Source organism: Vombatus ursinus, unplaced genomic scaffold (assembly GCF_900497805.2).
Source record: "Vombatus ursinus unplaced genomic scaffold, bare-nosed wombat genome assembly UNPS02014793.1, whole genome shotgun sequence".
NCBI classification, from domain to species: Eukaryota; Metazoa; Chordata; class Mammalia; order Diprotodontia; family Vombatidae; genus Vombatus; species Vombatus ursinus.
In genome coordinates, this window is record NW_020954571.1 from 1,587,042 (window position 1) to 1,603,389 (window position 16,348).

A 16,348-nucleotide genomic window follows, 5' to 3' on the forward strand; every position below is an offset into this window, starting at 1 on the left:
CACACACACACACACACACACACACACACACACACACACACACACACGGTTGAGAGTCCATGCTTTAATCCAACCCCTTACTTTTCTCATGGAGAAACCAAAGACCAGATGGGGAAGTTCCTCGCTCAAGGTTGCACAATGAGCTTAGCACGGAGCCAGGATGACAATCTAGATCTCCCTTAAAATAAACTACCTAAATCATGATGTCCCCCCCAGAGAGTGTGGTCAAATAGTTTGGAATCATGGTTCCCACCCAGATGCAACACTCAGAACAAATTACTTCCCTTTCTGGGCTTTCAGTTCCCCTTAGGACAGGCAGTCAACAGTAGAAAAGGAATACTAAGAACTCCTGACCCCCCCAATACCTAGCCTTTTAAAAAGGAACTCAGGCAACATCCAAAAGCCAGAATTGTCAGTCACCCCCAACCCCACATGTGTAGGATGGGCAATCAATGAAAATGTTTGTGAAAAGCCGGCCTGTGAATAAACATTTCCCATGGGTCCCTTGATGGAGCATATAACTACATGCAAATAATTGAGAATTGACTACCAAAGCTTAGTTTTGTACTCAACTATAGGTTAAAATGGCCTCAGCTTAGCCAAATCATTTTCAACTCAAACAAAAACTAGAAATCAGTTTGGTTTTTTTGTTAGCTTTTTGCCACCTCCTTAGGATTGGGAGGGGGACTGTCCCTTGACCCACTCACTTGGTCAGAAGTCAGCTAAAGGCTAGAGCTTGCAAAATCAGAGGCTCTCTTCCCTCTCCAAAAGAACTACAAGATCTCCTGCTCACAGGGTGCTTGTAGTCTAGTTGAGTAGATAAAATAACAAACACAGGAAAAAATTCCTAACAATCCAAGACAGTATAATCAGTGCCAAGTGAATGGTACTGTGAATGTTGCAGATGAGGAGAGATTACTTGAGGCCTGAGGTAATGAGGGAAGTTATGGAAGAGAATGGGCCTTGAGCTAAGCACTGAAAGATGAATGGGCTGGAGTGGAAAGCATGGGAGTCAATCTCAGAGAAATGTCATTGGATGTCACACCATGGAAGGCCTTGAATGCCAGGCTGAGAACGGACCCTGTAGTCCGTGAGGAGCCCTATTCCCCTCCCTCTCTGTCCTGTTTCCTGGATGGTTGCCCCGGGCATTCAGGTGCCACACGCCTACTGACACCTAAGGGATACCAGACACGGCCTTCACTCCCACAGCTCCAAGGTTACACCAGACATTATCTCTACACTTCTATCCCAGGCAAGCTGCCAGAGAGATTTATTGCCTCAGTGCGAAAAGTGAGTGATGGTGTTTTTAAAGTACAGGCTGTTCCTTTCTCCTTTTTAGCTTTCACAGGGACTGCATATCAGAGAACCTGTCATCTCATGGGCCTAGAAATGAAAGGGGGCCCCTTTGTGACCCAGCCACCCCCTCTGGACCTTTACTAAATCCCAAACCTAGACTTGGTTTCAGCTGGAAAACAGAGCTGAGGGATGACTTTAATCCCACCTCCTACTTCTAAGGAGGTGAACACTTCTTTGGAGAGAGTGATTCTCTTTCCATCCATAGGATAGAGTTGGAGGGCATGGGGAGGTGGAGACTGATCAGAGGTGGGGAAGTGGTCAGGTCCAAGGACATACTTGGGGGACTGGGAGTGTTCAAGACTGAGGAGGTGATCTATTGTGGTTATTTTCCCCCAGGGTGCAATCAATTAACCTCACTCTGGAAGTTGGGGTGGGGATCCCTCTGGGAGGCCAGAATAGGATCCCTATGGTAGGCCCAAAATCTAGCCAAATACTTTTAACTTCAAAGTTTCACATGTCACTTCACCTTGACAAATCACTTACCCCTCCTTCCAGCTTCAAAAATGCAAAGAAACAATGTGCTTCCCCACCCACCCTAGTCAGGAACCATCAATGAAGCATAGAGAGATGTTTGATGTTGTATAGGAAGGTAATGAGGAACCTACTGGAGATATACTGAAAGAAGCAGTCAAGAGGCCTGGGATTATATCCTAACCCTCTATCCCACCACCATGTTAAGTCTTAAGGTTAAGTCACTAACCCACTTTATGTCTTAATGTCCTAATTTTTCCACTGGCCAGAGTAACTCCTGCCCTAGGTAACACTGAAGAAAGGGATCTGAAGTCAATGGTGAAGTCTCATAAGGCATTTAAGTCAACTCCACAAACATATTTTTTGCTTTGTGTATCATCTACTAAAAATGTTAACTCATAGGTCAATATCCCCACCTCTCTTCCCACTCTGAAACAAGCTAATATAGGCCTAGGAAACTCACACTCCTTAGAATATTAGATGGAGCCAAGCTGGTTAAGGAAAGTGAATCTGCCCACATGCACAAACCCTCATGTGATTCATTCCAGAAAGGCATTTTTAATATCACTGTTCCATTGCCTTAACACAGGTGAGTGAAAAGTGTTTGGACAAGTGTACATTGCTAAAGGGGTGACACCAGAAAAGCCACCACAAGGAAAAAACAATGAGCAAGTTTGTGTCCCGACTTCAATTTGGTCTTCTTATGGACGCTCTCCTAACCCTAGCTCCGCTTCAGACGAGTGCTTTTAGTCTGACTGTGGCCAGTAGCATGGAAGCACGCGTTTACTGAGCTTGACTCCCTTAGATGAAACACAAGTGATGAGATACACAGCTGTGAAATCACAGAATTTGAGGGTTGGGAGGGACCACAGTCAGCATCCAGGCCAACTCATAGGCAAAAGAAATCTCTGTTATAATGTACCTGATAAGTGGTTTTGTAGCTGCTGCTTAAAGACCTCTATGGGGGATGGGAGTGGGGGGAAGTAGAACCCACCACTCCTTGGAATACCCCATTCCACTTTGGGTCAGCTCTGATCATTAGGATATTTTTCCTGACACTGAGCCAAATTTTGCGTTTTGCAACTCCCCCTGAGCCCTCATTGTTCCTAGCTTTGTCCTCTGGAGCCAAACAAAATAAGTAGTCCCTCTGCCTCCACGTGGTAGCCCTTCAAATACTTCAACGTAGCTAGCCTGTTCCACCACCCCACTCCCCTGCAACTTTTTGAAAGTTGGGACAATATTTGCCTTCTCCAGTTCTGTGGTACTTCTCCCGTTTTCCATGATCTTTCAACTGTTACCCACAGTGACTCAGCAATTACATCAGCCAGCTCTTTCAGAACCCAAGGATGTGGTTCATCTGGTCCAGGTGATTTGAATTCGTCAAAGGCAGCTGGCATCCCATTTTTTAGACGTGCTCTAAGGGTATAGTTGTCACTGCATAGAGTAAAACCTTGATTAACCAATTATTTTTCCTGGGCCTCAGTTTCCTCATCTCTAGAATGAGAGGGTTAGACTATATGCTTTGTAAGGTCCCCATCCAGGTCTACATCTATGGTTCTCTGCTACTCAAAAAATATAGAAACATTGTCTATATTTGACTTCTAAGAGAATGAAGAAAATGAGAGAGCAAGGCTAAGATGAGAGATTTATTTAAAAAGTAACTTACTAGGTTTAGCCCAATCTCCTTTATCTTCTCTAACCCTAGTCCTATTGTGAAGATCACTAATGTTCAGAGCCTGAACCTGGTAAAATCAGATCCTGAACGTGGTAAAATACCTAAGGGCTCTACCCAAATGAGGAAAACCTATTTAGGGCTAGCCAAAACCCTTAGTAAGCACACAAGGAAGCAATGACTGGTCATTAGACTGGAAAAGCTTGTTAACAGGGCTTCAAAGGTTTTCTGCTTAACCCCAAGTTAACAACAAAATTCAACTACCCAAAATAGCCCAGGTCCTGAACATTTTTGCTGACTAAGACACCACCATAGGTGTGTGGAAGGGCTAGAAATGACTGTGGTCCCCATTATCTTTCCAGGCGCCAGGCCTAAGAGGATCCAAAGGCACAGTGTAGAGAGCCTGGATTTATTGAAGTTCCCACTGGAAAAGGTAAGCATGCTAGGGTTGAACAAGGGAAAAGATGAGTATCTATGGGTTGGTGGGTGGGGGGTGTTAATGGTGGTATGGTTTGAGGAAAAGGAGGAAGGGACTAGAGAGACACTTCAGAATCACTGGGTTGAGGAGATTAAACATCAGTGGAGTGGCTTATTGACCTATCTCATTTATATGAATTCTGTAATTAGCAGATATCACCATCATCAACAGGATTAAAGAGGGAGGGTTTCCAAGGAGCAGGGAACTGCTGAGAACTCTGAAAAAAGGCACTCAGTCCCTGAAAGCCCAGTAAGCTGTTTACAGAGCAGCAAAATGACCCTTTTTGTTAGTACCATCTCAGCATTAATGTTTCTTTCCTTTTAGCTCTGGCTGATAAATATGGGCCCTTTATTGCTCTGAGTTGGGCTGAAGGGGGTTTGAACAGAGCTACTTAAAAGAAGCCCATCTGTCCCTGTTCTTAACCTTGACACCCAAGGTGTTTCCTCTACTAACAGTACCATTTTGACTTTATTTTGCCCATTGTCCACAAAATGCTCAAAGGTCTCACATCATCCCATTTTCCCCAACCACCTCATGAGAAGAATTCCTAGGCAGCAGATGCAGAGCATTTGGATACATTAGAAGATGGTACCATTGACTAAAACTGACCTCTCCTTGTGGCTCTTTTCCTTTCTGTTCATTTTTAAAGAAATTATTTCAAGGAAATGTAACAGACACTCATCTTCTGCCACTGCTTTTTCTCCCTCTTGGGCTATGTCTGCAACAATAACAACAAAGCTGAAAAGTAAAAAATTCAGTTAGTCTAATTAATTATTTGGTGTTAAGTAGATCAAAAAGGAAAAAAAAACCCAATCATTTTTTTTTTCATTAATTCAACAAACACTAATTAAATTAAGCACCTACACTATGTGCTAAATCCTGGGTTTTATTTCTGGATCCAATGTGGTGGTTTGTATATATTCTATAATCCATACAGAGAAATATCCCCATTTGTAGATAAGTGTCTGAGGGTAAGACTAACCCAGCCCAAAGGAGGAAACCTATTTAGGAATATTGGTCACCATTAATCCCATTAGCTTTGGCTTGAGCCAATAGGCAGATCATAGACCAACCAACTGAAGCTAAGGTCTATGGTCTTTTTCTGTTTTTCGGAATCATTAGAACATAGTATTTTGTAATGGGTTTGCTGTTTATCTTATTTTACTTACTCCCCACCCCCTCCTGGTGATTTTACATGAGCACTACCATCACTCATCTTTCAAAGTGTGTTGCCACCTCATTTGTTTCTAAATAGCACCTTTTCCCCACAGACTTATAATGTGTCTATCCTCCGTCTTCACTATTTTCTATTCTTAACTTCCTTATTTCTGTTGAGGGTGTCACCATCCTTCTGAGTGACCCAGATTTGCAGCCTTGGAGTTACCATCACCTTCTTTCCCCAGATGGATCAGCTGCCAAGTCTTGTTGATCCTTCCTCCTCAGTAAATCTACCTGCTACACACACACACACACAAGTTGTTGTTGTTGTTGTTGTTGTTGTTGGTCCTTTGTTCTCGAAGAGAACCATGACATCAGGAAGGTCATGCCATGACTTGCAAGTGAATTGGATTTAAGTGAGGGGAGAGCTGTGCAAAGTTACCAGCCTCTCTTTCTCCTCCAGAGCCATATAGATAGATCAGGACGACTGGAGATGGCCCCAGATGCAATGGGAGACCTTGGCCTTTTTAAGCTAAGGTTTCTCCAAGGTCTCATTTTGACTGAGGCAATGCTCATTCATTGATTAAGGCTATGTTGTTGTTTGTCCTTCAGGAACACACACACACACACAGACACACACACACACACACACACACACACACACACACACACCCCCTCCACCTTAATTTACACCCTCCTTTTCTATTGCCTGAACTATTGCAATAGCTTTCTCATCGGTTCCCTGCATCCCAGCACAGTGCCTGGCACATGCTAAGTGCTATATAGATGCTTGCTGACTACCTGGCTGCATCCCCTCTCTCCCATCCCTGATCCATCCTGCACTCGGCTACCAAGCTGACATTCCCAGGGCACGAGTCTGGTCTTGTCTCTACCCTGCCCGAGAAGTTCCGATTGCTCCCTCCCACCTCTAGAAGCAAATACAGACTCCTGTTTGGCTTTCACAGCTCCTCGCAATCTGACATCACCCCACCTTTCTTTATTTTTTTATTATTATTATTATTTTTTTTTTGGCGTGGCAATTGGGGTTAAGTGACTTGCCCAGGGTCACACAGCTAGCGTCAATGAACTCAGGTCCTCCTGACTCCAGGGCCGGTGCTCTATCCACTTTGCCACCTAGCTTCCCCTTCACCTCACCTTTCTAGGCCTCTTTCATGTGACTCTCCTTTGGTCACTCTACACTGCGACCAAATTGGTCCGAACTTTCTGTTCGGAGTACAAAACACTCCATCTCCCCCATGCCTAGAATGAATCCTTTTCCCATCTCTTAGAACCCAACTTCCTTCAGAGTTCATCTCAAGTGCCATCCCCTCTCCATTCCCTGAACACTCCCTCTCCTGGGAAAATTATTTTATTTGTATTTTGTATTAAATTTTCTGTGTACATATTGTTTCCTTCTAATAGAATGTAAGTCTTACTAGCAGTGTGACCCTGGGCAAATCACTCGACCCTGTTTGCCTCATTTTCCTCATCTGTAAAATGAGCTAGAGAAGGAAATGGCAAACCACTCTTTGCCAGTATCTTTGCCAGGAAAACCCCAAATAGGGTCATGAAGAGTCAGACACAACTAATTGACACAACAACAACAAAATTGTTTCTTTTCAATAGAATGTAAGCTCTTTGAGGGTAGGGACTATTTCTTTTTCTTTTTCTTTAACACAGGGGACAAGAATAGGGACTGGACCTATGATTTCTCTGGTATAAGGAAGAAACTTCTTTCAGTGCCATTTGGTGTCTTCTAATCTATGTAATTTATAGTCTTAAAGGATTGCCTAGGGCACTTCCAGTACAGTGACTTGACCAGGGTCACACAGTATGTGTCAGAAGTAGGACTGGAACCCAGGTCTATCCCCCCATAATGAGCTCAGTTCCTTGATAAATCCTTCTGAAGGACCTTTTATCATATTCCTACTTTTTAATTAGCAAGCTATTAAGTGTTACTAGGAATTAAAAGATACCCCTAATCTTTAAGGAGCAGCTCATGGAAATTAACTACCATGAACTCCCAAAAGGTCCTTAAGCTCTTGTTGATAGAATCTTGAATCGGATGGAGTATGAGACTGAACTCAGGGAGAATTTCGGATGGACTTTACTCCCACAACCACCCTGAAAATCCATCCAAGGGAAAGTTGGAGATGCCTCTGTGACCTTGGACTGCCCCGCTGAGCCTGCTTTTTCAATTACAAAATGGGGTTAATAATACCTTCCCTGTGTGTCCCACCCAGCTGATGTGAGGGTCAAGTGAGATAACATATATAAAAGCACTGAAAAGTATGAAATGCCTTGTACAAATACTAGTGGTTATTATTTCTTAACAAGTAAGCTGCCTAGATTTAAAAACAAAACAAAACAAAACAAAAAACCTTGCTCAATTTTCCAGGACCTTTTTCAACATTCCTTCCTTGTTTTCTTTCCCATGACAGAACCAGAACGGAGACAGCCACCACATGGTCGAGCTGAAGATGGCAGGCAAGGACTTCTTTTCCCTCTCGGTGAAAAGCCAGAAATACCTTGAGGGTCCCCAAGAGGGGAGCAGCTTACCCTTAGACAGCACCAATGACATCCAAATCCAGATCCCCCAGATGGTAAGATGTTGGTTATTCTCCATTTTCCTGAGCCTGTTCTCTCTGGGGTCTGATCTGGTCTGAGGGGGTACCTGGTCCTCAGGGTTGTCCCTAGTGAGGAGGCACTGAAGCCAATCAAGCCCCCTCATCCCTGCATCAAGGTTTGTATCCTGGTGAACTCAGGGTAAATCATCCAGTGAGGGCAGCTGAAGGGACGAAGATGGAATCCTAAGGAGGAGGGGAAATCATAGGATCTCAGAACTAGAAAGGACCTTAGAACTCATCTAATCCAATTCCCTCATTTACAGGTGAGGAAACTGGGGCCCATGAAGGGGAAGTGACTTTCTCATCCACCCAACAAGTATTTATTGAATACCTACTGTAGGGCAGCTAGGTGGTACAGTAGATAGAATGTTAGGCCTGGAGTCAGAAAGACTCATCTTCCTGGGTTAAAATCTGGCCTCAGACACTAGCTGTGTGGCCTTGGCCAAGTCACTTAACCCTGTTTGCCTCAGTTTACTTATCTGTATAATGAGCTGGAAAAGAAAATGGCAAACCACTCCACTATCTTTGCCAAGAAAACCCCAAATGGGGTCACAAAGAGTCAGACACAACTAACCATAGCAACAAAACACAGCATTATCCTAGGAGCTGCAGAGGTACAAGGAATACATGTAATGCATGGCCGTTGCCCTCAAGGACAAGACCAGCACCCATAAAAAGTTCAATAACAACACCATAATGAAAGAGATGTCACAAGGTAGAGGTGAAATAGGCAATGAAGGCTGACAGCTTATGGGCTGCAGGGTGGGCTCCATAAAGTGTCTTTAAGGGCTCCAAGAGATCTCTTAGTCCCTTGTCTTTGCCTTAGGAATGGGACAACACTCAGATTATACACATGTGAGTCTCATCTGAGTTCCCCGTGACCTTGGTCAGGAGCAGTGGTGGTCAGAAGAGGTGCTGCTTAGAGGGCTGGGGGGTAGGAGGGAGGCAGCTTCCTGTTTCCTGCTTCTTTCTCCTATGGTTTTCCTAGCCTCACCCTCCACCCCCTTGGACAGAGCCCAGTTTACTTAGATCAGTCTCTCTTCTGATGTTTCCTCGCCCACGTGATTCTTGTCTTAATTGTCCCAAGCTCCCTTATGTATCTATTAGACATTCACAAAAAGGCACTCACCAAAAATAGACTGAGTGCCCTCCCCAGGTCTCAGCAGGTGGCATGAAGCCCAATATAAAACAATCAGTCTTTTTGGATGAGAACCTATCCACCCACTCGTATACAAGGCTGTTTGTTAGTCAGTAAAAGACCATCTTGAGAGAAGACAGTGGGTTTGGGGAGAAAGTAGTGTCTGAACAGCTCCAGGTTTTCTTCCAACTTGTGAAGCGGACTTGCAAACTTCATCCCTTGTGAGTACTCCCTCAATGTAACTCTCTGGGAAAGGGGTACAGCAGGGACAAGGGGTCCCCAGGTATCTATGAACTAATGCTCTTTGGAGTACCCTGAGATCTCCTGAAGGGAATAGACACCTGTCGCTGCCTCTGGTTCATGGAGTGGTTGAGGGTGACCTTTCAAGGGAAAGGAAACTTTGGGTCAGAGAGGAGAGATGCTGAAGAGATAGGAAGGGCAGAAGGGGGAACTCTCAAAGGATCAAGAGGAAAAAAACACCAAACCTAAATAGGAGCAGAGCCCAAGCAACCAAAAAAAATTACCCAGTTGGAAGCCTGTGCTCCTTTGCTGTGACTCATCTTAGCCTGGTGTCAGGGTGGGAAAGGTAGTGAGGTGAGTGGAATGTAGAACTGGCGTCTTATCAAGGAGGTGCTCCAAACGGGCTAAGAGAGACTCCCAGGCAAGCTTTTCCCATCCTTCCCATCAACACCAGCACCAGCACCTGCTGAGTGAGCAGCCCCCATCACTCACACTCAGCCTCCTCTATCTTCTCCCCTGAGTTCCATCCTGGAGCTGCTGCCTTAGAACTGGGGGAGGACCCTGTGATAGCACCACCTAGTCTGGCTCGGAGGGAGCTGCCAGCTGCTACCCAGGGCTTTCCTGAGCCCCTTGAGCGGAACAAGCTGGAGAGATTTTTGAGGAGATCCCAAGCCTCCCCCTTGGGAAAGAAAGCTCTCTCCAGCCCCCATGGATCGAGTCACACTATGAAGGTAGGAGGCATCTGGCAAAGGTGCCTGTGCTCAGTACTGTTTGCAGGATTTCTTGTACCACCCTGCTTCAAGATGAAAGTATACTGTTGGTACTAGTTTCTTGGAGGGGAAATTTGGTGTTGCGCTTTGGGTCTAGGGTTGGAAGACCAGGTTCAGTTGCTGCCTCTGCTCTTCATTTCTTGCATAACTTCGGACAAGTCACTGCATCTCTCTGAGCCTCAGTTTCCCTGTGTAAAATTAGGATGTTGAACTAGTTCAGAGGCTCTTAACCATTTTTGTATCATGGAGGTCTTTGGCAATTTAGTGAAACCTATGAACTATTATTATATTATTACAAGCCTATTACCAGAATGATGCTTTAAAATGAATAAAATTTAATCTATAAGATTACAAAGGAAATTAGTTATATTAACATAAAGATGTGATTTTTTTTCCCATCCAAGATCACAGATCCCCTGAAATCAGCCTGGGTACCCCAAGCTAAGAACCTCTGGACTAGGTGATCCTAAAAGAAAAAAGGAACAAGTAGAATTTCAGGACTCTCCAGATAAATTCACTGCAGTATTTTAATCTATTCACTCAGTCCGTCGTCTTTCTGCAACTGGTTGGGGCAGAGTGGGGAGGAAAGGAGGAATTTTCCAGTCTTCTTTTGAGGAGGCAAATGCTAAGCTATAATTACAGATGATGTGGCCATGCTACAGGCCACCTGTTTGGAGTGGAAGCACCCCAGGGCTGGAGGCTCAGGAAATCATTATTAAATGCTACAATGTCTTACTCCACTGGGACACAGGATTCGTGGTTCAGAGACAGGGTTGGACTCTGTATACTCTTTGCCTCTAAGACCATATAGGTGATAAGGCAGTCAGGGTCTTGATTACAATTATAAGGGATGTTTTGAAATGGGAGATCCGTTCTATACGTATGGCAATTCCTCAATCAAAAAAGCATTTGTTAAGCACTTAGCAGGCAGTGTACCAAGTGCTGGGCATACAAAGACAAGGAGGAAACATCCTTGCCTTCAAGGAGCCCACTTTTTAATGGAAGAGAAAGCATGGACATATTTAAGTATATACATAATACATAATAGCTAGCATTTATATATAATGCTTTAAAGTTTGCAAAGAACTTTATGTTCACACAACCCTGGGAGGTAGGTGCTATTGGTGTTATTCATTTACGGATGAGGAACCAAAGGCAGATAATAGTCGAGTGACTTGCTCAGGGTCACTCAGCTAGTAAGTATCTGAGCCAGGATTTGAACTCAGGATGTCAAGCCGGGCATGGAAGACAGTCAGGGCACATGCACAGAAACAAGATGGAGGATCTCGGGTAAGGGACAAAAAGAAGGTACTTCTACTCATTGCCCACATGTGCTACTCTCTACTAGACTACTGTGCACATGTGAATAGGGGCCGCCAGGCTCCCAGACATTCTACAGTGCTGGGTTTGGCACTGCCGTGGCACCTCCCGTTGGCCTCACAGACCAGGAGCATAAGATTGGGTACAGACCTTTGGGTAGCTGAAGCTGCCCTTTAGGACCTCCTTACCTTTATTACACTCTCACCCCTCCATAGGGAAGAATGTAGAATTGTTATAATAATCAGGGACCTTAAAGGGTGCCTGAGAAGCTTCCCTTGCAAGGCTGCCTGGGTCAGAGGCTTAGGAGGCCCACCTGGAAAAGGAGTCTAAAAATACTTCTCTGGCTGGGAGGAAGGGGTGTTAAGGCTTAATTAACATATTCCCAGCTCTCCTAACAGAAGTGTGATCACGGTGGGGTGCAGTGTGGTAGCTGTATTATTAGATCCAAACCATTCCCCCCGTCTTTTTCATTCTCTTCTAAAAAGCAACTGAGACTCCCACAGGACCCTACTCAAGCCAAATGCCTTGGATAGAGAGTCTCAACAGCCAGGAAGTCTGGGTTTGGGGTCCCAGATCAGGAGGAGAATGCTCCAGAAAAAAAAGAAGTGCGTGGGATCGGGGAGCGAGGGCAACAGTGTTTGCGTGGGGGTAGGACAGGGAGGCCACGCACCTCTTAACGAAAGGAGACTTATAACAAAGAAGAAGCAGAGGGAGCGTTCTCTTGGAGCACTCTGCAGTAAGCTCTTAAGGGTCATGTGTTTGTGTATGTCAGTGTGTGTATGTAGGGGATGGTGAGCAGACCATTCAAGGTATATACCTGGAGGCACTTGTCTTCCAAGATAACCCTACAAGCAGCATGGGAAGTAGGGCTCTCTTGGCTCTCCCATCTCTCCCATCTCTAAATGCTGGCCAGGGTCTCTACCCACCTTTGTATCTGTAGTCACAAGGGGCCTTTGCCTAGGGGAGGCTCTACCCTTTTCCCCTGGTATTCAGTATTCCAGCTGGGGAAGTGCCCCCAGGAGAAGATATTCATTAGATATCTGTATAAGGGTGCTAGAGCTACTGAATTTTGTAAACTGCCATTTAAAAAAAAAACTCAGAGTGATGAAAAGAAAGAAACCAAAAAGCACAGAGTTGGTGACTGGTGAGGGAATAACCACATAACCTGTTAACATCTTTTGACCTCCAGACTTTCCTGGCTCTGTAGCCACTCCTGCAGAGCTGAATGTGATGCTCCAAAGGGAACACACAGCTTTGTTGTATTTCATCGGAGCATCAAGAGATGCTCCCCCAATCCCTGACCCAAGGAAAGCCATCTGTGAATGGCTAGCTCCTTTTATAACATAGGGTCCATGAGAGGGGTCAGATCCTTATTCTCCACCTGAAATCCCTTGGCATAGTCTGGCCATGATATATCTCATGTCATGCTTTAGGGTGTAGATTTCACAAGATCATAGATTTAGGGCTGGAATGAACCCTAGATATTATCTAGTCAACCCCTCTCACCGTCTGAGTCTCAGAGAAGTTAAGTGATTTGCCCAGGGTCACACAAGTAGCAGAGCTGGGATTTGAACCCAGGTCCACTAATTCTAAATCTGTGTGATCTACACAAATTCTTATACAGTTGTTACTGTTGTTAATTTTAAGTCATGTCTGACTCTTTATGACCACATTTGGGGTTTTCTTAGCAAAGATACTGGAGTAGTTTGCCATTTCCTTCTCCAGCTCATTTGACAAATGAGGAAACTGAGGCAAACAGGGTCAAGTGACTTGCCCAGGGTCACATAGCTAGTGTCTGAGGCTAGATTTGAACTCAGAAAGGTTAGTCTTCCAGATTCCAAGCCTGGTACTCTATCTGCTGTGCTACCTAACTGCCCCTTGTGTAAAATTCTTACATATGGAATATTCTATGTGTGACAAAGGAAAGGACCTTTAGACATCATCTAGCCCAACCCCTTCCTGTCATAGATGGAGAAACTGAGGTGCAAGAAAATTTTGTCTTGCCCAAGGTTCACCTCCTCCCCCCTTCCCACATAGCCCCCAAGTTAATGGTAATCCTGGGATGAGAATTTTTTGTTGTTGTTTTTCAGTCCCAGGCTCTTTAATAACAAGCTGGGTTGTATAATTAGGCCTTGCTGCACTGTGATTGCATCAGTCGATGTGTGTGAGCCTGTGGATAATTAGATATTTGGTAGGCATGGAGATAGCAGAGAGAGGGAGATTGAAAATCAATTGTGAAAAGCTAGAAGCTTTTTGATCATCTTATTAGACCATCTGAGATGATCTAAAGATAGAACCTTTTCCAGGAATCAGCATCAGCTGACAATTTTCCTGGAAGTGTCATTATTGGGGTCATTAGTCCTTCTTCTGTAGGGACCAGGAAGAAGTGGTCAAGATGGACTCAGAGTGTCAAATCAGAGCACGTAAAAGCTGGAGTGAATCAACCCACCAGCATTTATTAAGCTCGGGGCACTTAGCATAGAGCAGAGGTGTCAAGTATACAGGCCACATGAGGCCCACAACACTCCCACGTGCTGCCCAAACCAGATTAAAATATAATTGCACAATAATTAACAAAATTAAATAAAAACACATTAATATTAATATGGAGTTTTCTAAGTTGATCTGTGACTCTCAAGGATCCTAATGTACAGTTTAGTGATCCCTATTTCTATTTGTGTTTGATACCACTGGTGCAGAAGATGGCTTTGATGCTGAGTTTTGAAGAAAATAAGGGATTCTAAGAGGCGGGAAAATAAGGGATTCTAAGGTGAGGAGGGAAAGCATTCCAGGCATGGACAACAGCTAATGCAATGGTGTGGGGAAGGAAGTGGAATATGACATGTGAGGAACAGCAAGAAAGCCAACTTGGTCGGACTGAAAGTGTGCAAATGGGTGCAATGTATACCAAGGCTAGAAAGATGGGTCATGAAGGGCTTTAAAGGCTGAACAGAGGAATTTGTATTTGGTTCTAGAGGAAATAGAAAGCAACTAGAGTTTACTGATTGGAAAAGTAGCATGATCAGACTGGTGCTTTCGGAAAATCCCTTTGGCTGCTCTCTAAAGGAGGCTTTGGAAACCAGTTGGAAAGTGATTATTGCAATACTTCAGGACAGAGGTGAGAAGGCCCTGAACTAGCATGAGAGGAGAGAAGCAGGTAGAATAAAATAAAGAAATTTGTGGAGGCAGAAATGACAAAATGTGGCAACTGATTGCTTCACGTGGGGTGAGGGAGAGGGAGAAATCAGGGATGATGCTGAGTTTTTAAATCTGAATAACTACAAGAATGATGGGGCCTTTGACAGAAATAGGGAAGTCTAGAAGAGGGGTGGGTGAAACTTGCCAAAAATAAAGAACTCTTTTCACAGATAGAGTATGAAGTCGAATTTCCTACCCCAAAGGAGCCATCCGGATGTCCTGGACCATTGGTTAAGCTGCCCTTCCATTTCCTCAGGGGCCTGTCAACAAAGCTCCGAAGTAGTGACCTTGGTGTGGAAGTTTCAAGGAGAAGGGTTTGTTATCAGCTTGTCGTTGCTAGGTTAGAGCTTCCCTGTACCCCAGACCCTCCCAACCAAACCTCAGGAGCTCAAAGATGTTGAAGGATAGCTTCTTGTCTGGGAGCTGGTTGGCTCTGGGAGCTCATTCCCTTGGGAGAGTGGGCCAGAAGTGGAAGAAGGAAGCAAAGTGATTGGGTCATAGTTGGAGGCACCAGTTGAATATAAGGGGAGGTCTTCCTGTCACTTGCAGATTGAGATCAACTCTATTTCTCTGGGAATAGCAGAAAGTGTAGCAGCACAGTAGAACTGTATTCTAGCCTTGTCTCTGCCAGTAACTAGCTGTGTTTTCTTGGGTAAATCATTTCCTTTCTCAGCTGGACCCAAGCAGGGGATGCTGTTGAGCTAAATGGTTTCTATGGTTCCTTCCAGAGCTACCATTTTAATTTTAGGAGGTAGAGTTTGAGCCAGCCTTGAAGAATAAGTTGGATTTTATTAGGTAGAGATCAGTGTGGGGGAAGTGGGGGAATAGAAGTGGGAGAAGATAATACTGATGACAGTGACATGAATAAAGGTTAAAGTGCAGCAGTCACACAAAGAAATAGTCATACCTCCTCCCACCCCACTCCCACTTCAGACTCCCACTCTGGTGATAACACTCCCACTTTGTCTCCATATTATTTCATAGGATCATAGATTTGGAGGCAAAAGAGACCTTAAAGACCGTTGAGTGCAACTTGTTTCCCCTTACCATTTTGTGGATGAGGAAATTGAGGCCAAGGGGACTAAGCAATTTACCCAAGGTCATATAGCCCAGGAAGCATCTGTGGCAGGATTTAAACTCAGTTGTTCCTGACTTTGTCTGGTGCAGTCTCCACCATGCCACCTAGATTCCTTTTCTGGTCAGGGACATTGAGTGACAGTGACCTGCAGGGCCAGCCTGAGGAGGCAGAAATCCTGGTGGAACCCAGTACACCAGAGTTGTAATTAACACCTAGCATCACTGCTGGAAAAGGGAACAGGAGACTTCCCTTTTTATGATTCACACACAAACCCAAGTTAGCTTTCCCATAGGAGAACTATTTTGAAAATCTTCTCCCAAAACAAGTACAAATTAGTAGAGTTTTTAAGGCACCCATATGAACAGCTCCCTCCTTCCCAGCCCAGGTGCCTGCCCCTGCACTTAAAAAAGGTGTTTTTAAACTTGCTCAGATTCTTTTTTTTTTCATTTAATTTTTATTTTATTTTTTCTCAATTACATGTAAACAAAAAAGTTTAAGTATTATTTTTCTCTCAGTATTTGCTTTACTTCTTCTTTTACAAAGTTTTGTGGAGTTCACAGCTTTGTACCAAAATAAAAGGGGCCAAGGTGTTTGCTTATTAAATACTTCAGAACTGTCTCACCCATTTTGATTCTTCTAAATCCACATGCTGTGTTAAAAACTCCTCTAAAATAACATTGAAGTAGCTCTGGAAACAAAAAAAAAATTTAACATTCATTTTTTTTTAATTCTGAGTTCCAGATTCTCTCCTCCTCTCCCTCTCCCCTCTCCTTGAGAAGGCAAGCAATTTGATATAGATTATGCATGTGTAGTCATGCAAAAACATTTCCATATTAGCCATG

General features: G+C 44.2%; 1 protein-coding gene across 2 annotated transcripts in view; it reads left to right on the top strand.

Moving 5' to 3' along the window:
* The window catches only part of GPSM1 (G protein signaling modulator 1), a 142,610-nt gene that overhangs the window by 90,717 nt on the left and 35,545 nt on the right, over window positions 1–16,348 (top strand). For both annotated transcript variants that reach the window (XM_027869690.1, XM_027869689.1), the window contains exons 10-11: window positions 3,862–3,932; window positions 7,577–7,738. In XM_027869690.1, the coding sequence (XP_027725491.1) occupies window positions 3,862–3,932; window positions 7,577–7,738 (233 nt within the window). The remainder of the gene's footprint in view (window positions 1–3,861; window positions 3,933–7,576; window positions 7,739–16,348) is intronic.